This window comes from Hyperolius riggenbachi, chromosome 2 (assembly GCF_040937935.1).
Source record: "Hyperolius riggenbachi isolate aHypRig1 chromosome 2, aHypRig1.pri, whole genome shotgun sequence".
Classification (NCBI taxonomy): Eukaryota; Metazoa; Chordata; class Amphibia; order Anura; family Hyperoliidae; genus Hyperolius; species Hyperolius riggenbachi.
Genome location: NC_090647.1, coordinates 133501823 through 133527649, shown reverse-complemented (window position 1 = coordinate 133527649; position 25827 = coordinate 133501823). Strand labels below are relative to the sequence as shown.

At 42.9% G+C, this 25827-nt stretch overlaps 1 protein-coding gene across 2 annotated transcripts in view; it reads left to right on the top strand.

Moving 5' to 3' along the window:
* MARS1 (methionyl-tRNA synthetase 1) overlaps window positions 1-23874 on the top strand; it is a 66645-nt gene extending 42771 nt beyond the window's left edge. Inside the window, exons 13-22 of one of the 2 annotated variants that reach the window (XM_068267440.1) lie at window positions 871-966; window positions 1674-1791; window positions 5776-5989; window positions 10233-10364; window positions 10470-10574; window positions 11420-11603; window positions 14896-14967; window positions 17124-17150; window positions 20670-20771; window positions 23601-23874. In XM_068267440.1, coding sequence (XP_068123541.1) covers window positions 871-966; window positions 1674-1791; window positions 5776-5989; window positions 10233-10364; window positions 10470-10574; window positions 11420-11603; window positions 14896-14967; window positions 17124-17150; window positions 20670-20771; window positions 23601-23753 — 1203 coding nt within the window. In that variant the 3' untranslated portion in view covers window positions 23754-23874. The remainder of the gene's footprint in view (window positions 1-870; window positions 967-1673; window positions 1792-5775; window positions 5990-10232; window positions 10365-10469; window positions 10575-11419; window positions 11604-14895; window positions 14968-17123; window positions 17151-20669; window positions 20772-23600) is intronic. The other variant, XM_068267441.1, reaches the window with a different exon arrangement.
* Window positions 23875-25827: the final 1953 nt, after the last annotated feature.

Below are 25827 nucleotides of genomic sequence, written 5' to 3'. Positions count from 1 at the left end.
GCCAACAAGCAAATCCAGGGATCTTTGGGAACTTCTAGATCAGTATAGCGAGTTATTAGCTGAAGAGCATCTGACCAGTAGGTTTGTATTTCCGGGCAGAACCAGAATAGATGATGAAGAGTTAAGTCATATTTTTAGTTATATAGCTTTTTGTATTTTTTTTTTTTTTAATAGAACATTGCATGATTGTAATATTTGCAGTTCACAAACTATACTCTGTATTTTTAAACTATGAAACAGAGCAGGAAGGTTCAAAGGGTCATTAGCTACGCAGTAAATCCTTAAAGTGAACCTGAAGCGAAGAAATTTGCTACAAGAGTTTCACTCCTTTGTAGAGGTAAGGCTCTGGATCCCTTTAGAGCCTTTCTGGTCCTCTCCCAGTCCTCTTCCACTGCTGTACCCTGTTGAATTGTCTTTCGAGACTCCTCCCTTACTTCAGAAGCGCTCGCGCCCCCCAAGTGCTTTTGAAGACTGGCACAATCGTACAGACCATGCGCAAGCCTGGACCTGTGTGTATGCAGTATGGGTCTGCTCCTCTCCGGAAGTACACAGGGACGCAAGTTCTTCCAAAACCTGCACAAGGAGTTCTGACAAGTTATTCTAACTTCAATGTGGGGGCTACAGCAGTGGAACAAGGGGGTGGAGAGAGGGTTGGGAAAGGTGTGTGTGTGTGTGTGTGTGTGTGTGTGTGTGTGTGTGTGTGTGTGTGTGTGTGTGTGTGTGTGTGTGTGTTTTTTTTTTTTTTTTTTTTTTTCCCTTTGTGGTTCACGTTCTTGCTCATTTTTCAATGGCCCCCTTAGTAGACCAGTATATATTTTAAAGTTTGTACGTAGTTTAAACCAACAGGCAATTTTATTTTTTATCTTACAGGTCTTCTATGTGTGGTTTGATGCTCCAATAGGCTATATTTCCATTACAGCCAACTACACAGATCAGTGGGAGAAGTGGTGGAAGAATCCTTACCAGGTATGCATATTGAAGGTTTTTATTGTTCTGCATATACTTTATGTATCCTATTTTAAGACAAAGCTTTTAACTGCGTACAGACCAGCAATATTTGCCATTCTGATTGATCATTGCTGCCAGTTTACAGAACCGTCCCTGTTCAGACCACTTATTCATTTTGCTTATTAATTGATATCATGTCTTGACTTGCTCAGCTTGCAAGTTGATCCTGTGTGGATCCAGAGTGAGAGGGATATAGAGGCTGCCATATGTATTAACTTTTAAGCTATACCAGCTACCTGGCAGCTCCGCTGATCTACTTGGGTGCATTAGTGTCTGAATTAACACTAGAAACAAGCATGCATCTTGTCAGATCTGTCAAACGCCTGATCTGCTGCAATCTTGTTCAGGGTCTATGGCTGAAAGTATTGGAGGCACACGATCAGCATAGACATCCAGGCAACTGGTATTGTTTAAAAGGAAATAAATATAGCAGCCTCCATATCCCTCTCATCACAGTTGTCCTTTTAAGACTACTTATTTGTAATATTGCACAGTAGCTGAAATATGTGGTAAGCTATTGTAAGGTGATCAGATTGTCTGATGTACCGCTAAGTAAAAATGTCTTATGTTATGATTTAGACAGGTTCAATCTTGTGCTTTGTAGATTATAAAGTCTTATTAGTATGTATTTTATCGTAAGTGTATTAAAATATACGTCTGTTTAGGTTCAATTGTACAACTTCATGGCGAAGGACAACGTTCCCTTTCACAGTGTCGTCTTTCCTTCATGTTTATTGGGAGCAGAGGACAACTACACTATGGTTAACCATCTAATAGCCACAGGTGATCCTCACTGGACTGATGTCTTGCTGCTGAAATCTGAGAAGCAGCCACCTTTTTTTAAATCTGCACGCTAGCTGAGACACAAAATTGACTGGTAATGTCTTGCTGGTAGATGTTTTGGCTTTAAAGCTGGGTACACACGTGCACCTCTCACTTCAGATTGGTTTCGAGTGACCAATGTGATGGATAATCAGATCTGACACCCATCAGATATAGAAGAAAGTTAGCATACACTTATGCAATTTTTTTTTTTCAAATTCTAATTAGAATTAATTTGTTTTACATTGATTTCTATCTAGAAAATGGACCTTCAGAAGGAAGGATAGACAGTATTTCGATAGTCTGATCTGCTGCTGATCGAGAGAACTATTTTGAGCTGGGATCAGTCGCTGGCAATTAGTAGGCTGCATGTAATAATGTGTATATAGAAAGATAGGTAGCCAGAATTTATTACATTTTATTAATCCCCCCCTGCCCGATTCCATAATTTTCTCGCTTGGAAATAAGATCTGAAAACTGCATGGTGGTACCTAGCCTAATGCTGGGAATACACAAGGTTTTTTTCGGCAGATTTCTGTCCAGTTTTCCGATAAATCTTCATTCACTTCTTTGAGAACATCGATCAGAAAAATGATCAAAATTAGAACAGACCTATCGAGCCATCTATCTGCCAAAAAAAACCTCACAGTGTATTCCCCGTTTAAGAAAACTTGAACTTAGATCGTTACGGAAGGTGCCAATGTTTACTTGCTTTTTACAAAAGTCATTGGCTGACTGCTATGCTGATCATTTGAAACGATGATTGTGTCCTATTCAGATAAGGTGTTATGACTGAACAGCTGTATGCTAGTCCCAGGTGTGATCAGCTACTGAAGCTAAAATAACAGTGACAGTCACACTGGTAGTTTTTACCATTTTTTAATAGCAATAGCAAATTTCAATACTATTTAATAGAGCAAGGCATACAATGTATGTACCACATCGTGTACGCACCCAAACAAAAACCAGGACAGGTTCTAAACAAAGAACCAGGAGATTACATATCTCAACACAATGTAAATCTGAAAGGGGAAAGCATGAAGAAAAACGATATAAGACAGAAATATTGAGGCAGGATGGGCTAGTTTGTGTTGCACTTCTCAGAGAAACTGTAAGAGGTATATTTAATCCAGGGAGCCCATATTGTTTGCCTTAACAATTTGTCATTTTATTTTTATTACAGATTATTCACTTCATTTTTAAGTCTATTGGGCATAATAAAGACACAGCATTTCACAGGTGCTGCCCTGCTTCATCAGGTCAATAAGGTCTTAAAAAACTAAACATTTACTGTTTTTCTAGCTTTACATTAGCACCTTTTGACCTTGAATGTTCAATGAAATACAGCAAACTTGGGCTAATTGCATTCTGCTTAATTCCAAGCTGCATTAAATTAGTATGGAACTCCTAATTAGCATCTAATTGACTGTCTCTATGGTAGTTTCTCCTTGTTGCTTTTTCTCCAGATAAATTCTACAAGCAGCTTTTCCAATTTGGAGAGCCATGAATCTTAAAGCAGACCTGAACTCAGAACTCCTCCCGGCTCTAAAATCTACACAACGGCATAATAACCTTTAAACAAAAACATTTTTGTTACAGCTGATACACATACTAAAATCAGCACAGTTTCTGCTTCCTGATTCATGAATGCAGACATGTTTACAGCCTGTACTTTCAAATGGGCTTATCTGCTGTGGCAGTCATGTGACACGGGAGCGTTCAAATTACAACTAGCGATTAGACACAGATGAGGGGGAATTACAAAGCCTAAACTCAATACATACATGGTGAATTTCAGTTTTTTCCCTGTGTCCTGTGCAAGAGCTTAGGCCCACTTTAAATACTGGAGGCTGCCATGTGACACAGAGAATATGGAGGACAAAGATCATTTTAAGTCTTACTTGCCCAATTAAATTTATTATCAATTTAGAAATGTATGCAGTTCGAGAATGGCGAAGTCAAAACTGTCTCCATGCTCCATGGGATTTGATTGGTTCTTTTATATTGTTTTTACATTTGCATACCAAATTTTGATATAGAATTTTCACCTTGTGGGTGCCATCTCCTCACAACCAAGGCTTACCAACACTGGTGCCCCACAAGGCTGCATCCTGAAACAGATTTTGTTTTCCCTCTATACGAATAATTGCAGATCCACGGTAAACTGTCCAGACCATCAAATTTGCCAATGAGGTCTCCATCGTTGGTGTGCAGGCCTGCTGTAAGCAGATGGGTATTATCTGTCACTGGTGCAGATAGAACAGGCTGGACCTCAACACAGCCAAAATTGGTGAGATTGACTTTAGGAAGCATGTCGCCACCCACCCCAACCACATCCAATCTACATTGACGGCATTGAAGTCGAAAGGGTACCCTGTGTCCGCCTCCTAGGCACAACCATCTCTAATGTTGGAAGGCCTACACTGCCTCTCCCTAGTTTAAGGCCCAGCAAAGACTATTTCGCCTTTGCCAAATGAAGAAGTTCAATATGGTCCAGGAGCTTCCGACAAGCTTCTGCTCCACCACTTGCGAATGTGTATATTTTTGTCAAATCCCTGTGCTGGCCCACTTATTGTCAGTGAGGGCTCTTTCACACTAGGAGCTTATCCGAGCGTTTTGACGGGTCGCTCCTAGTTTGCGTTTAAAAAGATATTTGACTTTCATGTTAACTTTCACATTAGACGACGTGTTCCAGAGCGTTACATTACAACGCATCTGGGAGCTTCATAATGTCCTGCTGCAACGTTTCCCATCGGGTAAATTAGAATGCCCCACCGCAACTTCCTGACGTCGCTCCACAGGCCATTAACACTTGCAGGAAATCTGCTCCTGTACTCGTCCTGTGATGTGAAAGAGCCCTGAAGGGGATTGGCACTGCAATGAACCGGAATGAAAGATGCCATGTATTGCAGTGTAAATGCATGGCCAATCTGAGTTGGATAACAAAACCTAAATCTTGTCCTTTGTACACAAGGGGAAGTGGATCTACCGCAAAGCTGGTCATGTTATGGAAGCTCGCAGGAGGGATATTTTACTTTGTGACAAATTCCCATAAAGTAAAACTGTTACCGGTATATGTAGATGTGGGGTTTTTTTTTTGTTTTTTAAAGAGAATCTGTATTGTTAAAATCGCACAAAAGTAAACATACCAGTGTGTTAGGGGACATCTCCTATTACCCTCTGTCACAATTTCGCCGCTCCCCGCCGCATTAAAAGTAGTCAAAAACAGTTTTAAAAAGTTTGTTTATAAACAAACAAAATGGCCACCAAAACAGGAAGTAGATTGATGTACAATATGTCCACACATAGAAAATACATCCATACACAAGCAGGCTGTATACAGCTTTCCTTTTGAATCTCAAAAGATCATTTGTGTGTTTACCTTCTGTCCCCTGCTTCTCTCATGCACTGAGCATTACAGGCTTCCTGCAGACAGCTCTGCCTGTGCCTGTGTTTGTAATCCCTCAGTATGTGTCAGCGAGCTACTTTCACAGAGGAGGATTTTTATCCAGCTCTCTTCTATCACTGATAAGATAGCAGAGAAGCTGCTGGCTTATGTAAATAAAACACACACTGGAGTGTGCATAGAGGAACAGACCAGCACAGAAGAGTTGGCAGCCTTCCAGACACAGGCCGACAAGTCTGACAGGGGAAAGATACATTGATTTATTACAGAGACCGTGATAGTACAAAGTGCTGCAGTGAGCCAGAACACATTAGAATACGTTTAGGAACTTGTAGGATGGTAGAAAAAACGTTGTAATTTTTGTTAGTCACTTTAAGCTACATTTGTGGTGTTACATGTGAAACCTACAGAGTCCTTTTCTGGAAATATCTTCAGTAGAAGGATGTGATCGTGTCCAGTCAGCAAAAGTTATACCTAAATGATACACTACCATAAACACATGTTACTTTGTAAAGTCTTGACCTTTTCTGTATGAGCAGAGTATTTAAACTATGAAGATGGCAAATTCTCCAAGAGTCGAGGAGTGGGTGTGTTCGGTGACATGGCTCAGCAAACCGGTATAATATCAGACATCTGGAGATTCTATCTGTTATACATCAGGCCAGAGAACCAGGACAGCGCATTCAGCTGGAGTGATCTGATGATAAAGAATAACTCCGAGCTTCTAAACAACTTGGGAAATTTTATCAACAGGTAAAAAAAAAATAAAAAATGGGGAGATTGACTTAAACCACCTTAAACTATTCAGTCATAATTAAACATTCTACAGATCCTTTTGTGAAATAAAGGTATAATTGTCTCCCAGGTCAGTTTCTTCTAACTCCCTCCCCAAGCCCTGTGTCTGCCGACTTCAGGCATGTAGCCCCGCCCCCTTACAGCAGAGTGCCATCGCACTCCTCCATCTCAGAGAGAATGCCACACAAGCGTGTCAACCCTTTCCTGCAAGAGGGTGGGGGGCTACGCGCGGGAAGATAGTGGCCACCAGGGGCGAGGGGATGCCTCCGCAGGGGGGCCCAGAAGCCTCGGGGCCCCGTGGGGGAAAAAGTTTGAGACTGACAAGCAACTAAGGGCATGGTGAGAACTTATTCTACTCTCATACCATTGTTATGTTACTGCATGTGTCCCATACACAGATAAGGAATCGTACACACTTTGGAATTTGCACACTGTCCCTGCTTCCTAGGGTTCGTAAAAACATCTGGCTCTCACTGCAGCAGTTCTGATGACATCATGTACAACATTACAAAGGAGTCACAGTTGGAAAAAAAATTGACTGTCCCTCAGAAGATTCCACACACACCGCACACACCGCACACACCACACACCACACACACACACACACACACACACACACACACACACACACACACACACACACACACACACACACACACACACACACACACACACACACACACGGTGTCTGATTACTGGACACAGTGGAATGGGAAAGATTGATGTCTGACTGTTGCTGCCTCATTGAGAGCTTGTTGTCTCACACTGAGTCCCAGATTCTGTAACAGTATCAATCAGTGACATTCTGAATGCTTTGCCAAAGTTACAGTGAATATATCTTATGTTCAGCATGTCATTGTTGTTCCTCCATATAGCATGTGCTTATGTAGTAAAATACAGATGTGTATGTATGTACTAGGAACAGAGCTGCGACAAGTCCTTGTCGGCTGCAAGGGGCTGGAGGAAGCCCCAGGTAAGTAGTTCTGGGGGTAGCATAGAATGCCTGATGTTTCCTTTAAGTCTAAAGGTGGCCATACATTGTACAATTTGTAATTTGTTTTAGTTTGATTATTCCGTTAGATCGAATATAAAGATTTTTCCAGCATGTCCGATCTGATTTTTCTTGAAGAAACAAGATAATCGTTTAAATTTCTTGATTAAAAAAAATATTTTCAACTTTCATTTGATTCAATCATTTAGATCGAATAAATGGGATAATCAAACGTTTTTATTGTACCATGCATGGCCGCCATAAGTGTTTTTTTTTCTCTGCATGGGGAAAACACATTGGTCCTCAGTTTTCCTGTGCAGAAAGCAAGGGGGGTGGGGGGCCCCTTCCAAAGTTTCTCAGGGGGGCCCAGTAATGTCTAGTTACGCCCCTGGTGGCCACAGAACTCTGGTGGGGGGTTAGAAGAAACAGACCCAGGAGGTAATTAACTTTTTTTAGAAGAGGATCTGTAGAATGTTTAATTACGACTCAATTGTCTCTTTAATGTGGTTCCCCTCTTCCCCACCCCATTCACTGCCCTTAGGGTGCAGGAAATGGGAGGGTGCTTTAAAAAAAAATTGGGAGGAAAGGTGTTGTCCTAGGGGGAGGTTTGGTCAGAAGGAATATACCAGTACTTGATTGGCCATCACATTTGGCACCTACTGGTAAATTCTGAAGCATGGTGGGAAAATACTGCCACATTTTGTGAAGTGCAGTAACAAGCAGAAATGGGACCTTACCCAATATTAACAGCAAAAACTTAGAAGAAAAATTCTGGTCTGTAGTGAATTTACTATTTTTACTATTTTTTGAGCCTACTATAAAACTGTGTACAGATATGTATTGGCAAGTGATGTCTGAGGTCCAATTAACTGTCCAATGCGGCCCATAAATGGTGTAAGCTTAGTTGCTCAATCTTGCGTCTATGAAATATGAGCGACTACCTAAAGTATTTATAGTATATTTACTTAATTTACCCTTCTATTGTATAATTTGAGTGTACAGTCAAGATTGTATCATTGGGCATCTTAAAGGGACCCATAGATTACTCGACTTGGTGGCCGATTGACCATCTGATCGATACTTATAATCGGACAAATCTGTGTCACCAAGAGCATGCCCAATCGAAGTGGCAAAATTGGCAAATCAAAGTGTACCAGGTTTGAGAAATACCAAGAGATTACTAAAAGCTAGAATTCTAGAACATCTAAATTACAAGAACAATGGCTATAAAATGAGCTCTGTAGCAGCTTACTTTGAGATGCTTCAAGTCCTAGATTTAAAGTGTTTTTGTATTTTTATTTTTTGTGATTCCCTTAAAATAAGCTCAAGGAGAGGGGACTTTGATCAAGAGTTTTATTCCCAAAAAAAAGTTAAGTAGAAACATGCAATACATTGCCGTACGCAGTCTAAATAAAGATATGAGCTTGCAGCTTTTTTTAGCCTGAAAAAACAAGCATCTGCTTAGTGTAATTTATATTTTTCAATAAAATTTTTGGTGTGCGAGTACATTATCCTTTTTTTTTTTTTTTTTTTTTTTTTTTTTAACAAATGCCAAACTTCAGAAACGGTCATCAGCTTATGTCTCAAACATAATAATGTAGCTAAATGAGTGAGTGAAGTCCTTATACTGTCATATCCTTTAGTTGGAGCTATGGATATAAATAAAAAAGCCGGACAGGGGAGTGGTTGCTTCAAGAAGCTTCATTGATTGGAGAGAAATGCATTGGGTCATTGTGATGCTGATGCTACATGTGGTTGGCCCCACCCCTCTGACTCCTTTTATAGCATGGAGGATCTATAGCAAGGGGTGAAGAGGCTTTCCACAACAAGCCGCATAATCCATGTTTTTTGGTGGTGACACTGCATTACTATTATGAAGGCTTGAGGATGATTGCACATGACTTGAATCCTAATGCTACATACACACTTGAGATAAGTCTTTGGAAAAGGCAAGATCACAGACCAATTTTACCCCATTCCATGTAGTATGAGAGCCATACTCTACAGTCTATTCTATGGAGCTGAACTCCCTATCAGATAAAATCTTTGCAAGATGCTGCACACAGATGCTGTACACATTCAAAAGATCATTATCTGCAAAAGATCTCTTCCTGCAATAGATCCATTCCTGCAAAATGCATTCATAGTCTAGGAGATCTGCAGATCATCATACACACCTTGTTTAACAGGCAATCATCTGCAGATCATCTGCAGTTCATCTGCAGATCAGATCCACCAGGATGGATTTTCAGATCTGCAGATTGCCAGATATGCAGATGAAGTCTGTTAAACCAGGTGTGTATGAGGATCTGCAGATCTCAGACTATGAATGCATTTTGCAGGAATGGATCTATTGCAGGAAGAGATCTTTTGCAGATAATAATCTTTTGAATGTCTACAGCATCTTTGTGTGCAGCATCTTGCAAAGATTTTATTTTATCTGATGGGGAGTGCAGCTCAATAGAATAGACTGTGTAGAGTATTGCTCTCATACTACATGGAATGGGGTAAAACTGGTCTGTGATCTTGCCTTTTCCAAAGACTTTTATCTCAAGTGTGTATGCAGCATAAGTTATATCTGGCAGTAGGATCGCCTTGCTAGGGCCTGGAGCTGGACTGATCTATAAAAAGAAAAAAATTGGGATGTTGAGTTCTGCGGTATTAATGCGTTATGGATCTGGAGTCTATTCATGACGGTCTTAGCTTTGTCATGGTGCACTTTAATGTTGTATGGTCTGTGTGAGGCTTAACCTCCCTGATTTTAGGGTCTGTGGTACAATTATTTTCATGTGCATTTAGACCCCAAAAGCAAGAAAAAAAAAAATCATAGGAGTGCGCCTGGAGCAGCCCCTGCACTTCCCTGGGATCCAGCACTGCAGTTCTTCTGTCCGCCAGGTGGCGCTGTAACCCTGTAGTGAGATTGCTGGCTGTCGTCATGACAGTTGACTATCTCACCAGGGGGATGCAGAGCCTCCGTGGACAGGAAGGTGACTGGCTCCCAGCGCCTGGATCGCCAGGGAGATGCGTGAGAATGCCTGCTGCGTGCAATGCTCTGCATGAACTTCCGGTGGCTACCATGAGTGTAGCTTGGGGTTACCGCTATGGAGGTTAATGGGGCTCCATGCCTCGCCCCTTTGGGTTTTTTTTGTTTGTTGGGTCGAATAGTAAATCTTCCCTGATGGAACGAACGCATTGTGTTTTTTGTTTCAGAGCCGCCACGTTTGCGAATAGGTTCTTCAATGGGAAAGTTCCTGAGATGGAGCTGATGCCAGAGGACGAGAAGTTCTTGGCTCAAGTGACCCTAGAGCTTCGACATTACAACGAGCTGCTGGAGAGAGTGCGGTAAGAGCTCGCTGACCCCTCTCTCCTGTCCATATAGTTTGCAGAGGTTTTATTTTGTTACGGTATTATTTACTACATTATTTCTGAACCCAACTTTTTTTTAAGAATCCGTGATGCCCTGCGGTGTATTCTGAACATATCTCGTTATGGAAACCAGTACATACAAGCGAATGAGCCATGGAGGTGTATTAAAGGAACTGAGGAGGAACAGTAAGGATATTTCATTTTTTTCCTTTCATATTCTGGGATGTTTACCATTTGGGCTGCTCACCCACAGCAGAAACTTTATAAGGGGTCTTTTACACTGCAAAACGCAAGTCTATTTTGATGTAATTTTTACTATATGATTTTTCTGCTATTTTCACTGGATGCTAGAAAGACAAGGAGAAAACGCTGGAAAAATTCAGCATGCAAGGGTTCCTGTGACTTTCATTATTTTTCTGATGTCTTGCGAGATTTGCATGCAATTCGAAGACGCAGCAAAATCGTGTGCAGTATACAGTATTGTGCTACTTATAAAAAATTCAAAGTGCGCTGTTTAACCAACAATTAGTATACACAAGATTTAAGTAAACCTGAATGGGGCATCTCAGGTACACTTTAATATACCAACATATAAAGTGCAATAACAAACACCTCTAAACAAGGGTTGCCGTCCAAATTCGCCACAACATATTAAATGTAAATTATAATTATAAAGTCCAAACGGGTTGGCTCTCATAGGGATATATTTCTTACTATAAACCGCTCAGGTCTTCCTATTAACTGAAGAGCTTGCCATAGTGTAAAACCTTTCTTTTTTTGTGATGGTGGCCCTTTAAAGTGACACTGAAGAGAAAGTATATTATGAATTGTATGTGTCGTACAGATAATTAATAGAACATTGGTAGCAAAGAAGTCTCATTTTTATTTTCAGTATAAAGTTGTTGTTTTTTTTTTTTTGTTTGTTTTTTTTGTTCTTTTTAACATTGCATTATTCACTAATCTTTGCAGTTTGTGCCTAGTAGCGGTTGCTGAATAGCTGGTAATACTGACATTTGTGTTTTTTATAACAGGAAACGTGCAGGGACAGTGACAGGAGTGGCAGTAAATATGGTAGCTTTGATTGCAATCATGATTCAGCCATACATGCCAATGGTCAGCGACGCCATCCGATCACAGGTGCTTATGCCTGAGGAATTAGTAGTGTTGACCAATGACGTTCACTGCATTCTACAACCAGGGCACCCCATTGGATTGGTAAGTGAGCACCAAATACACCCACTCTATAACCATTCATTCTAATTAGAGAAATGGAAGAATCCAATGGAACTGGGATTAATATTTCGCAGCTGGCCACCTCCAGCTATTTGGCGAGTAGGAGTAGAAAAACAAATTATTTGCATAGCATTTTTAAGAATTTTTGTTCTAAAAAAAAAAAAAATAGTCTCTATTCCACGTGTGGGAACTACTTCAAGACCAAGTTGGGTCTCCCATTTAATTCAATGCTCATAATGGTACGTTTGCATTAAAGTAAAACTAGTGGCTTAAAAAAAAAAAGATTGGATACTTAGAGGGGAATGTTCTGGGTCCTGACGAGCCTTCCCACTCTTCCCACTGGTCGAACACTGCTCTGACAGCCTCTTGGAGCCCTTGGAAGCACTAGTGTCTCCAAATGCTACCAAAGGTGGACCAGTCCATACTGCGCAGGCGTGGGCGCACACGCCTGTGCAGTACAGATCTGCCTATCTTCAGGAGCACTTGGGGACACAAGTGCTTCTGAAGCCTCCTATGGGGCAGGTTAGAATGGGGGGGAGGGGACAGTGCTGGAATGTGGGGAACAGGATAGTTCTATAGGACCCAGAGGGAATTTTACACACACACACACACACACACACACACACACACACACACACACACACACACACACACACACACACACACACACACACACACACACACACACACACACACACACACACACACACACACACACACACACACACACACACACACACACACACACACACACACACACACCTGTCATGGGACAGAAAGGCTGCACAGGGCTGAAGCCCCATGTAAGTGAAACATTTTGTTTTAAAAAGTTCCTCAGTTCCACTTTAACAGTGCACAAAGTTTTTTTTTTTTGTTTTTTTTTTGCATTGTTGGACACTATATAAAATAAACCAATTATGGAGAATGAGACTCAATTAAGCTTCAGTTCTCCTTGAGTAGGTCAGATGGGCTGTATAGCCACTGTCATACCAACAATATGTGTTTGTAGTATCACAGACCTCTTCATTAAAATTATAGTCTTAGACGAAGATCCTTTTTGTATAAAAATGTATTCTTGTAGTTAAATACAAAGAATATACAAAATTACATAGAGCAGCGTTATAAGAAATATTGAAGTAACATAATATCTAACAGCTTTGGTCATCTGAAGTGCATGAATTAAAGAGATACTTTACCAAACTCTCATTCCTGGGTGCCTGAACCCATGATCCTGAGATTAAGAGCCCCATTTCTCTAAAGCCCCATTTGCACAATACAATTCTTTGCGCGATTCGATTATGATTCTATTTACGATCCGGTTAAATCAGACATGTCCGATCCGGATTCGATTCAATTCTATTTGCCATTGCAAAACAATGGCAAATCGAATTGAATCGAATCCCGATCGGACATGTCTGATTTAATTGGATCGTAAATAGAATCGTATCGTGTAGATGGGGCTTAAGCCATACGACATAGCGTGCCTCTGTCTGTGTCCCACTGAGCTTTTCAAGGTCCTATTTATACTCTTCAGGCAGGGAACACACTTGACTTTCAGTTTTCCGCACGCGTTTTTCTGCATATTTTTTTCTGCACACCAAGTGTTTCCATGCAGGAAACCGCGCGCTTTTTTTCACAGCAGCTGATGTAAATGATAGAGAAAACTGCCAAAATGCGCAGAGTCATGCAGAATGTCAGGTTTTTTTTCTGCGTGCGAACAACACAGTAAGTGTGCACTAGCCCATTGATTAACATGAGTTCTCAGTTTTTCTGTGCAGAAGACGCGTACGAAAATTGTCAAGTGTGTTCCCTGCCTGAGAGTTTTGGGTGGTCACTAGGAGTACATGTCTAGACATGTCTTGTCACGTGATCAGCCTGAGCTTGAATCTGAACCAGCTTGGAATATACACATTGCAGGTACATGAATTGTATACATCAAAGTTCAGTTTTAAGTTCAACCTCAGTTCACTCATAGTTCATTTTTAAGTAGGTCAAAGGTACACACCAATTTAACGAAGTCATATGATTATTCATAGCACACCAGATACAATATTTATATAATAATGCAAACCATTAAATAAGTTATATACCATAGTAGATGCATATATATTTCTTATAATTCTGACAACTATTTGAGATTACATAACAAATGACAAATTGATAATAAAGATCAAATAGTTCTGACAGCATGTCTGTACTTTTTACAGTAAATGGGTTTAATTAAAAAAAATGGTGCCTGGTGCTTGTAGTTCCTTCTCGCATGGAAAAATCGGCACAAGATGAAGCTCTGACAGGTTGGGAGCAGCAGGTGCAGGGCTGCCACTGTGCCTCCAGTAGACAATTGTATCAGATCAAAGAGGAGAGAAGAAACTTCCGGGCACCAGTGTGCATAACGAAGTCACCTTTATTCTAAGCTCCCAACACCTTCAAGACATATATGCATAAACCTGACAGCCGTTTCGCAGGATAACCTGCTTCTTCAGAGGCAGCAAATACATCTCGTGGGTGATGTGATAGGGGAAGGAGTTTGAATGTGTCCCTGTAATGAAATTGTACTGTCTTCTCAGAAGGGAATGAGCTAGGGAAGTCAGGTATTTTAAATGTTTACTGCAAAAAAAAAGATGTGCAATGCACAAAACTAGGGCTTTAAATGCCACTCTCACTATGGCATGGTGTTTGCAGGGCTGGTTCTAGGCACAATAGGGACAAGAGCAACAATGACAAGGGGCCACCCTAAACCCCCCCCCCCCTCAATAAGTGGCATTAGGCACCCCTTTGTTACTGATGAACATGCAGCTAGGTCACTGAGTGCTGATAGTAGAGATGAAATTGAGGACCATGAACACTGGAGGAGGGCACTAGCAAGATATGTGAGTAGCTCTGCTGCCAAATCTGCGGGGGCACCAGGGACCAATCTACACTGAAGGGTGAGTCCTGGGGGGCCCATCACCTGGCTTGGGGGGCCCTGGGCAATTGGCTAGTTTTCCCCTATGGTAGGGCTGACCCTGTTACAGGGGCAGAAATGGCTTTCAAAGCACACTATAAACTAGGGAGAATTGGTAATGGAACAGTATTGTGATTACTAAAATAGCAAAGGGAAACTTTCAGTTAACACATTTTGAGTTCTCCTTTAATTCGGACTGCATATAAGCTGGCACTAGTCACGTCCCCTGTATGTCTTTCTATGACGTTTGTAACTTGTATTTACAATTACAAAAAGGTCAGCAGTGAACCACCAGATAGTTCATGCAATGTATTTTATCTAATCTTACAGGTCAGGCCACTGTTCCAGAAGCTTGAAAATGAAGAGATTGAAGCCTTGAGGAAACAATTTGGAGGTGGACAGGTAATCTTTCTGGATGTGTGCGTCACAGCAGCTTGTAATATAACAAGGTGTCCATCATTTTTAATGAAATTCAACTACAGTTTGAGAAAAAACGGATGGAATATCTCGGCCCATTATGTTCCAGGAATAAAACGTAGCTTGCTTCTAGTCCTAGGAAGCTTAATTGAGCTTATGCCAGCCATTGTTAAGCCATTCTTAAGAGCTGGTGATTTTGTGGTAGTAAAGCCAGTTACAGAACATGAGTCCTTTTCCAATATAGCAAATATTTTATTATCACAAGCAGGGGTCAGGAACCGTTCTGGCTGAGAGTCATAAACGCCACATATTTCAAAATGTAATTCCGTGAGAGCCATTCAATGTTTCAAACTGGGACAGTAGGGCTCACATCCCTGTTGCCATAGTTCTGTGTATTCAGTTGATCCTCTGGGCAGCGGAAGTGTCAGACACCTCTTCAGCTTCTCTTGGATTTCAGCAACATCAGCAATTTCTCCGAGAGCCAGACAGGAGAAATACCGACTAACAGCTTGTACAATTAGCTAGCTGACTTTGGGGGTTGATTCACTTTGTAGGACGAGAACCCTGCACTTTGGCCCAATAGGCTGCCTGTCAAGTGACAGGCAGCCTATTGGGCCAATCAGAGTGGGGATCTCGTCCTACTAGACCTGAGAGGGTCGAATGGGACAATTGGAGCAGCCGTTCGTTTTGGGGTAGCGCGAGTAAGTTGTGCATGCTACAGCTATAGCATCCCTACTTTGAAAATTTTACTTGCGCTACCACACTAAGCTGCGCTGCTTGAGCAATGTAGCTTAGTGACTCAAACCCTACTGATTTGTATGTGAGCCAGATCTGGCTCCAAAGCCATAGGTTCCCTTACCCATGAATTAATTTAAGGTAACCATACATCAGACGATAATGGGCAGATTCGATCAAGAGACAAATAATTATCAAAACTGATGGTCGATCGCCCACCAAGTAGCCTGATGTATGGCCACCGTTTTTCGTGCTGATTGGGCCTTCCCTGTCAGCACACCATGTAAAACTTGGTTTCAGGGTGTCGCCGTAGCTTGCAGCTCTGCTGAGAACTGCATATAGCATCCCTTGCAGCATTGTGCACTGCAATCTGACAGCCACAACTCATAGGCCTAGTCAGCCACTGTGAAATTGCAGCGTAATATTGTGGCTAATGCCTGGTACACACAATGCAATTTTCCCATCAAGTTGATCGGGAAATAGATTGGTTTTAGTACTGATCTCAAAATCTGTCCCTCAGATCAGACATGTTGGAAATTATCGCATGGGAAATTTCCTGTCACTCGGATGAGAAAATTGCATCATGTGTACCAGCCCTTAGGATGCTGAAGGCGGTAACCAGGTGTGCTACAGGCTACAATGACCTCACAAATGGAACCATTTAAGATGGAAATCTGGGTCTGCTAGACCAGTGTTTCTCAACATTTTATTGGTATGGACCCCTGTTAAAACCCTGTACTCACCAAGTACCGTCTAGCATACAAAACATTCACAAGTACCCCTTGACAAATATATATTTAATCGTAGTACGATAATTAATTCTAAACAATTTCTAAGCATTTACTATTGCTTTTAATTAGCTAAAATACTAATTTGGTGTTTAAAATAAGATTTATCATTTTCTAACACTCTAAATTTGTTGTTCTTGGTAAGTATATCAAGCCTAAGTACCCCCTGGGGTACACGCACCCCATGTTGAGAACCTAGGTGCTAGACCACCCAACCAACATTAAAAAAAAAAAAAAAAAAAAATTAAACAGGAGGTAAAACCTAATGCTTTGTCTTCCAATGTAAGTTGCAAAGGGAGGAAGCTGTTTGATTTATACCATGATCTAGCTAATCTCCAGTGTTCATTGTTAACCTAAGCCCTGCATGATGGTGGGAAAGCTGAAGTGTTATCAGTATTGCATTCTAAATAGAAATGTTCATGTTTGTTTTTATGAATTCCCTGGTACTGAACAAGTTTGAGAAATTTGGTTTAATGCTTTAAAACATACAGTATTGATTCAGGCCACTCCCACATTAAATCCTCTAATACTGTGCATGGCCATCAATTGCAATTTAAATCATTCTTCCTCTGTACTCAAACTTTTTTTTTTTTCCTAATCCTTCTCTTCCACTATCAGTTGGATGATGACAGTAAAGAGAGGCAGGTAATTCTGCATGCTCAGCCAGACATGCATGCAGGCTTCTCTGCTACTCATCCCAATCTGTGAGCAACTATCAGACATACATTTTATGTTGTCTTGGCACTACCGGTATTAAACTGTTCCTGAATTGCACTGCAACATAGAATGAACTGGTTTGTCAAACACAATACAGATCACCTTGTTACTGGCTGTTTAGAATGCTTTCTGTGCTTAAGGCTATGTACATGCTCACCCCTGATATGTATGGGGAGTCCCCGATATACGAATGTCCTGCCAATTTGTTGAGCAATCATGGACTCCCGGTCCTGTGCTTTCCTAACCCAGTTCCTTTAGCAGAGTATTTGCAGCAGAAGTAGGAGCGCTTGTCTCTCCGCTCCTGGGTAGCCTGCAGCAATGTCCTTTCACCCTCACTTTTTTGCTAGTGTCTGCTTCTCTTGCATCCCTTAAAGAGGATCTGTAACCTCAAAAAATCCCCTGGGGGGTACTCACCTCGGGTGGGGGAAGCCTCCGGATCCTAATGAGGCTTCCCACGCCGTCCTCTGTCCCACGGGGGTCTCGCTGCAGCCCTCCGTGCAGCCGTGACGTAATATTTACCTTCCTGGCTCCTGCGCAGGCGCTCTGACGGCTGTCAGCTCCGAACTACACGGAAATACCCGATCGCCGTCGGGTCTGCTCTACTGCGCAGGCGCAAGTTTCCGGCGCCTGCGCAGTAGAGCGGACCCGACTGAGATCGGGTATTTCCGTGTAGTTCGGAGAGGAAAGCGGCCACAGCGTCCCCGCTGGAGCCAGCAAAGGTAAATATTGAAATTACAGTCGGGCCTGTCGCCGGCTGTTCAGAGGGCTGCAGCGAGACCCCCGTGGGACAGAGGACGGCGTGGGAAGCCTCATTAGGATCCCGAGGCTTCCCGATCCCGAGGCTTCCCCCACCCGAGGTGAGTACCCCCCAGGGGATCTTTTTCATGTTACAGTCTCTTTAATGCAGGATTTTCCAACCCATGTGCCACGACACATTTCTGTTTCGCGGTGGCCTCCGGTGTGGCGCTGCTTTCTCTTTCCCACTACTCCAGTGTTCTCCCCAGAAAATGTTTCCAGCCGGGTGGCATGAAAAAGTAGCCGGGTGGGGTGATATGACAGAATGCAGGGCCGGCACTTCTCTGCTTACAGTAGAGGAGGAGATGAGCCGTTGACAGTCGGGTGCTCACCAAAACTAGCCGGGTGGAGCACCCGGCTAAAAGAGCCTGGGGAGAACACTGTACACTCTGCTCTGCCTTTGCTTTGTGTAGTTAGAGCAGGGCTACAAGAAAATGGCTGCCGATGTCCACAAATGTGGACATTGGCAGTCATTTTGTTTGTAGCCCTTCTCCAACTATAGAGTAAACATGAGGAAGAGCACAAAAGCGGAGGGAGAGAGAGTGGCATTGAAGAGACACCAGCACTGGAACCCACGGAGCTGGTGAGTGATCCACGGCCGCTGCCTGCACATTCTAATATACTGTGTGCACGTGACTTCCTATGCAGAGGGCTCCTACACCTGACTTTCTATGCTGGGTGCACCCTCATCTGACTTTCTATGCTGGAGGGTCCTACACCTGACTTTATATATAGGCTGCACCTATGCTTGGCTACCTATACTGAGAAAACCTACAGAACTATACTGGGGGCACCTACGCCTGGCTACCTATATTGAGCAGGATGACACAGGGCAGGATACCTTCTTTTCTACTCCTGAACCGGATTGCTGATCAATTTTCAGAATAGACTGAAAAACCTGCTCACACTATTTTCTGTACAACAAACCCACCACACAAAATACACGAGGTCATCAGGCATTGCATAGAAAAGCAATGTCTGGCATTCATGTTTTGTAGTGCAGTGACTTGACCCATGAAGTGAATACTGTACCATAGTATGCATTCAGGCACTGCTCAATTCAGTATGGTGAATGCAGCCAGCATAACTGCACAGCAGGACAACAAACTGCCATATACAATGCTTAAAGAGAACCTGAACTGAAAATAAAAAGTCAAAACCATACTCAGGTCATACTTGCCTCCTGTGTAGTCTACTACTCAATCTTTCTCCTCTCCAGCATCCCATTTGTCCACTGTGATCAATGGAATTCTCCGTCCTCCATTTTGAAAATGGCCATTACCCCATAACCGCTTCCTGGTCAGCACACGGTTAGGCCTAGTGCACACCGAGCGGTTTTTGGAGCGATCCGCCGGCCGCATCGGCCTGTAAAAACGCTTGGCTAATGCATTGCAATGGGATGGTGCACACCGGCGGTTTGAGGTTTTTGCCCAGCCGCAAACGTGCCTCCTGCTGCACGTTTGCGGTTTTCTGAAGAGTTTCGTCAATGTACGGTGGCGTAGTGGTTAGCTCTCTCGCCTTGCAGCGCTGGGTCCCTGGTTCGAATCCCAGCCAGGGCACTATCTGCAAAGAGTTTTTATGTTCTCTCCGTGTCTGCGTGGGTTTCCTCCGGGCACTCCGATTTCCTCCCACATTCCAAAAACATACAGATACGTTAATTGGCTCCCCCTAAAAATTGGCCCTAGACTACAGTACTTACACTACATAATATAGACATATGGCAATGGTAGGGATTAGATTGTGAGCTCCTTTGAGGGACAGTTAGTGACAAGAGATATATATATATATATATATATATATATATATATATCTATATCTATATCTCTATATATATATATATATATCTATTCACTGTACAGCGCTGCGTAATATGTCGGCGCTATATAAATACTAAATAATAATTAATAATAATAATGTAAAGTATAGGAAAAATCCTATCCATCTCTATCAGTACAACTGGCCTACCAGCCGTTTCGCAAGTCAAAACTTGCTTCCTCAGAGGCAGAAATGTATAGGTATGAATGGGGATATAAATAAAGCTACGGTGATTGCAACTATTGGTGCCTGCAATATTTTGCTTGTTTGAATTTGCAAGTAATATGCGTTCAGTCAGCTTATGGAACATGTATGTTATGTAATCTCTGCTATAAATTTGCTGTGGATGGTGTAACATTACAACATACAAGCATTGAGCAATGCAAGCAGTTCTATCACGCCTGACTTGCAATGGGTAACTTGGCTGCCATAGCAATAGCTTGCTTCAGCAGACTACAGGCTTTCCAGTGCAGCAGCCACTCACAAAACAAACACTGGCTTGTTAAGTGGTTTTGTGAATTGTAAAAAACACAAAAGATCACATTTCTTCTCTGTTTAGATATAGTGATTTGTCTGTTTTTTGTTTTGTCATGAAAAGTCCTAAACCTTGCATACTACAGGTGATTGGGTACCAAGCAGTGTCTGTGTTTTGCTGGCTATTTTACAATGTTTACTGTCAAAGCACTCACAAAGCACAGCATGTTTGTGTACTGCTACATATGGCTTTGTAGTGCTTGGTTAGAGAAGTTTTTTTTCTCTGATGCTTTTGTGACTTTAGCTGTTGTGGTGTTTTGGATCAGTAACTTTTTTTCAAATCTCACTATTGTAAATCCACAGGTGAAGGAAGAGAAAGTACCAGAGCCTGAGCCTGTAAATGAAACTCTAAAAGTGGGTGATCCCCAGAGAATACTAGATCTGATGAAGGCTGTGCAGAAGCAGGTGAGAGGAGAATGAAGGCTGTGCCACTGGTGATCTGTGACTTGTCACCAACCTGTTGAGCCTCCATATGTTATCAGCCTGATTGAGCAGCTACCAATTTTTGCAAACCTATGTGAAGCTCTAGAGCAGGGGTCCCCAAACTTTTTCGGACAAGGGCCGGGTCAACCTACTTCAGAATGCTGGGGGGCCGGAACATACATAAAATGATGTTGAAAAACATTCTATTGAATCTAGGTATTGATTCCCTCCAATCATGCCCAGAGGAAACCTCCCAGCAGCCTCCATTCAGTCATGCGGCGCCCAAAGAACGTCTTAGTGTACCAGACTGTTAAGCATACCCAGGTGACAACCTGCTGTTCAACTGGACAGCAGTGTCACCTGATGCAGAATGGAATTGGAAGCCAGGGAATGACTGCTTGCTGGCTTCTACAGTATATGGATGGGTGATGCCAGCACTGCTAGTCTATGTGCAGGGTGCCAATATTTAAAAGGTACAGTGAGCTGCGTCTATAAGAAATACATTTTGTGTTTTGGGGGCGAGTGAAAAACCCTCAGGGCTGCATTTGGCCCGTGGGCCTTAGTTTGAGGACCACTGCTCTAGAGGCTGGGCGGGGAACATTTTTAGGGCTCGTTTCCACTATCGCGAATCTGCATGCGTCCAACGCATGCAGATTCGCACATGGTATGCAAGTGGGTGGGCCTGTTTCCACTGTAGCGTTGGTGATGTGCGTTTTTTTCAGCGGTAAAAAAAACGCACAAAAGAGCCAACGATTTCGCCTGCGTCGGGAATCCGTGCGAATCGCCGCTAATGTATTTAATAGTAAAAACGCATGCGGTTTTAACATGCGTTTTTACCCGCGATTTCGCGTGCGATTTCGCACCTTTTCCAATTTTATTTTGCCCTGGCAGTGTCATGGTTAATTTCGCATGGCACCCTGCCATGCGAAATCACGGGTAAAAACGCATGTGGAAACGCATCCGCATGCGTTTTTACAAGCGTCGGAATGCGGCCGAAATCGCGTCGCAACAGTGGAAACAAGTCCTCAGACATTGTCCTCCATTCCCAAAACTTCTCATAAATTACTATCACCTAATTGATAAAAATAACCTTTCAGCACATTTACAAGTAAAATAATCACTCAAAGTAAGTTGTTCCTAAATAACATAATTTCACTATTACACTTTTTTTTTTTTTTTTTTTAACCTTAATTATAAAATATCTATTTCTCTCAATCTCTTTGGGAGCTTAAAAATGTAACCTAGATGAGGTGAAAAAGCTTTGTGAAGCAGCCCAGCAGATTCACACAATGGGCTTGAGAGTTTGAGCCAACACCTTTAACCCTCCTGGCGGTTTAAAAAAATCCGCCAGGGGGCAGCAAAGTAGTGTTTTTAAATTTTTTTTTTTTTTTTTTTTTTTTTTTTTTTTTTCTTCCTTCCATGTGGCGAGACAAAGTCGATATCCCCCCAGCCCCTCCGATCGCCGTCAGAGATCAGGAGATCCCGTTCAAAGAACGGGATCTCCTGGAGGGCTTCCCCCGTCGCCATGGCAACGGTCGGGATGACGTCACCGACGTCGTGACATCAAAGGGGACTCCCATCCACCCCACAGCGCTGCCTAGCACTGATTGGCCAGGCAGCGCACGGGGTCTGGGGGGGGGAGCCGCGCGACAAATAGTGGCGGATTGGCGGGTAGCGGCGTCGATCGGATGCTACACGCAGCTAGCAAAGTGCTAGCTGCGTGTAGCAAAAAAAAATTATGCAAATCGGCCCAGCGGGGCCTGAGCGGTGCCTCCCGGCGGCATAGCCCGTGCTCAGCACGAGCTTACCGCCAGGGAGGTTAAACAAGATTGACATATCCAGACATATGGGTGACCCCCTCAGTTGAACGTTTAACTAAATTATGTCTTTGGGATGGTCCAACAATTTCAGTTCGGGGAATCTCCTGTTGCATCAAAGGAATGTTTGATATCTCATTATGTATTCACTCACTCACTCACTTACTTACTTACTTACTTACTTACTTACTTACTTACTTACTTACTTACTTAAAGACCATGTTTGAGAGAAAAAAATGTGTCCCCCCCATGGTCTATTTGAATTTTTTTTTTCAACTTGTTTCCACTTTCCCTTAAGATACGTAGAAATTTTGGTGACTATAGCGCATATGGGGGCTTTGCTATTAAGTATGCACAAAATTAAAGTGAAACTCCACATCCCCGCAGCTGAACACTCAATAAATCACCCCAAACTCACCGGGGCACATTGCGGGGAGCGCTTCCTTGTAGAGGCAGAGCTTTGGGCTTGTAGCTCAGCTTCTACTCATGTCCATCTGCGCTGATCCCCGCCTCTGTACCCCCCCCCCCCCCCCCCACAAGGAAAGTCGTGGATTTTTGCCCTGGGATTTTGGGGTGATTTATTTAGTGTTCAGCTGCAGGGATGCGGCGTTTCAGTTAAGGCATTGAGAGCGTTTTAAAAGAAAAACCTGTATTTTGCGAGACTTCAGAGTCTCTAAGTGTAATTGCAAAATTACGGATACAAACTGTAGTTTGGGGGTTTTTTGTTTGCAAAATTTCACATTATGATTTTGCATCATAATTGCAATTGTGAAATTTGTTCTCCTCACTAGTGATATATTTAGATCTGCGCCTGGTTTGGGACTTCATATATTTTAGCAGTTTGTCTTGTGAAGTAGTAGGATGTTTCCGTTGCTCCACAAGTAATATGATCCGAAATCTCTCATTGCTTCCTTTGTATGAAATCAATCAGCCCTATTGTTTTCATTGTGCCAGTGTGAAAATTGTCACAGTACACCTAATTTGTTCTCCTCAGGGGCTCCATGTGCGAGAGCTGAAAATCAAAGCAGCAGAAAAGTCCCTCATTGACGGTGAAGTACAAAAGCTGCTGGGGTTGAAGAGAGACCTGGCACTGGCTGAAGGGAAGTTACCTGAACCCCCTGCCCAGAAAGGGAAGAAGAGGAAATGAACAGTGAAAAAATAACTATCACAGCAGGGGCTTGGGAGAAACCGACTGAAAACCTGTTGGCACTGAAAGGGTTCATATTTGGGAACATTGGTCTTTAAAAAAATAAACCATGCAGATCCTTGTTTGTGGTTCTAGTGTGCTGCCATCTAAATGGAGATTGCTGTAAGGTATTGCAGAGGATTGCATGGCTTGTTGAGTGTGTAACCAGGGAAAGAGGTGTCTGCTCAATACTTTCACCATCAGTCTGCTGAAGCCAGGAGATAAATAGAGCAGTGTTATAGCAACACCAATTACCTGCTCATTCTTATTCCCCAAAGGCTACTGCTTGAAGTTTACATTGCCTGTGCCACCAGGTTTAAAATCATCAGTGTATGTTTATAAAGCTGTGTAAGCCTTAATTCCTTAACATCACTGTCTGGTCCTTCTGTAAAATCTGAACTGATTATAGAGGAAACAGTACATTCTCACCCCACTTGCATTGTGTGTACACTCTGTACCCTATGCAAAAATTGTGGCTTTGAAACTATACGTTTTTTCACACTGTGCATGTTATGGTACCATTGCAGTGGTGCTAAAAATGTGCAATGTATCAAACGTGCATACAGTACAATGAAAGTATGCTTCTCTGCCACGGTCAATGCACGCATTTTGTGCGTTCCTCAGTCGCAACCTACAACACAATGTGAAAGCCTCATAGTAAGATTACATCATGTTGCAATGCAATGATCTTATCTGTTGCAATGGACACAGTATGAATGTACCCTTATACCTGAACCAGTTGCGTACCAGCAGTCTCTGGCCCCTTAACCTGAGGTGGTCCTTGGAGGGGGGGCAGATGTGACAGAGGCATGTACTCCATGATATGCCTGTGTCCCCACACCGCTGCTCCCCCCCCCCCCCCCCCCCCCCACTGTATAATCCCCTGATTAGCGACAATATTTGTTGCTATCTCAGAGGTAAACACTCCCCTTGCACACTGAAAGAGACAGTCTCTCCTTGCAGCATTGTGAACTAGGGGTTGTGAAAGTGGGCTATCATGGCCCACAGGAGTGGCTGTTTTTGCAGCTACCTCATCTGATCAGGCCCAAGGATCAGGTTGCTTAGCGGTATGGACGAGTTCAGCTCGTCCATGACTGCTGCGCTGGATTGCTCTGGTGAGCCGATTTCCATAATTTTTTTTTTTAACATGCATCTAGCACTTTGCTGCGTGTTTATACTGATTGCCGCCGCTGAGACCCCGTGCACAGCCTGGCCTATTGGTGCCAGGCAGCGCTAAGGGGTGGATCGGGACTTCCTCCGACGCCATGATGTCCTCCTGATTGTCGCCATGGCGACAGGGAAGCCAAATAGGAAGTCCTGTTCTGAACGGGATTTCCTGTTTGCTCTGATCGCCGGAGGTGATTGGAAAGGGGGGGGGGGGGGGGGGGGGGGATGCCGCTGCACAGCGCCATCATGTAGCTAGCGCTAGGCTAGCAATAGGATTTAAAAAAAATCAAAATGTGCTGCGCCGCTGCCCTGGCCATTCTAATAGAACGCTGGGGTGGTTAAGGACCAGAGACTGCTGGTACCAAAAAAAAAAAAATTCCTACCTGCCATTTGTGCTGCTCACCCATTGCTGCAGGCCTTTTACTCTGCCGCTGATAGGACAGCAGTGCTCTATGAGCTGGTCAGGAGCCAATTTCATTTACTTCTGACCCTGAGCTAATGAGATTAGCTCCCGGGGTCAGGAGCCAATGAAATCTGCTGCTGACTGCTCTGCCATCAGTGACCTGCAGTAGTACGTGTGAGTGGTAATTAAAATCTACTCCCTGGCAGGAATAATCATCCATAAACTGGGTGTAGATTTCAATTAGTGCGGTCCAGAAGTGGTAAATGATATTCTGCTCCTCAAATTGCAGTATTTGGTTTTACTTGCTGCAGTACATCATACATAACCTACAGTGGAACTGAACTGTTTGCAGTGGGTGGTGTCCTAATAAACTTATGTGCACTGCCACAGAGATGCCCAATTCAGCTAGGCAATATAGCCACAACCACTGTATCGCATGCCATCATTCCTGCTCTGCATTCTCCC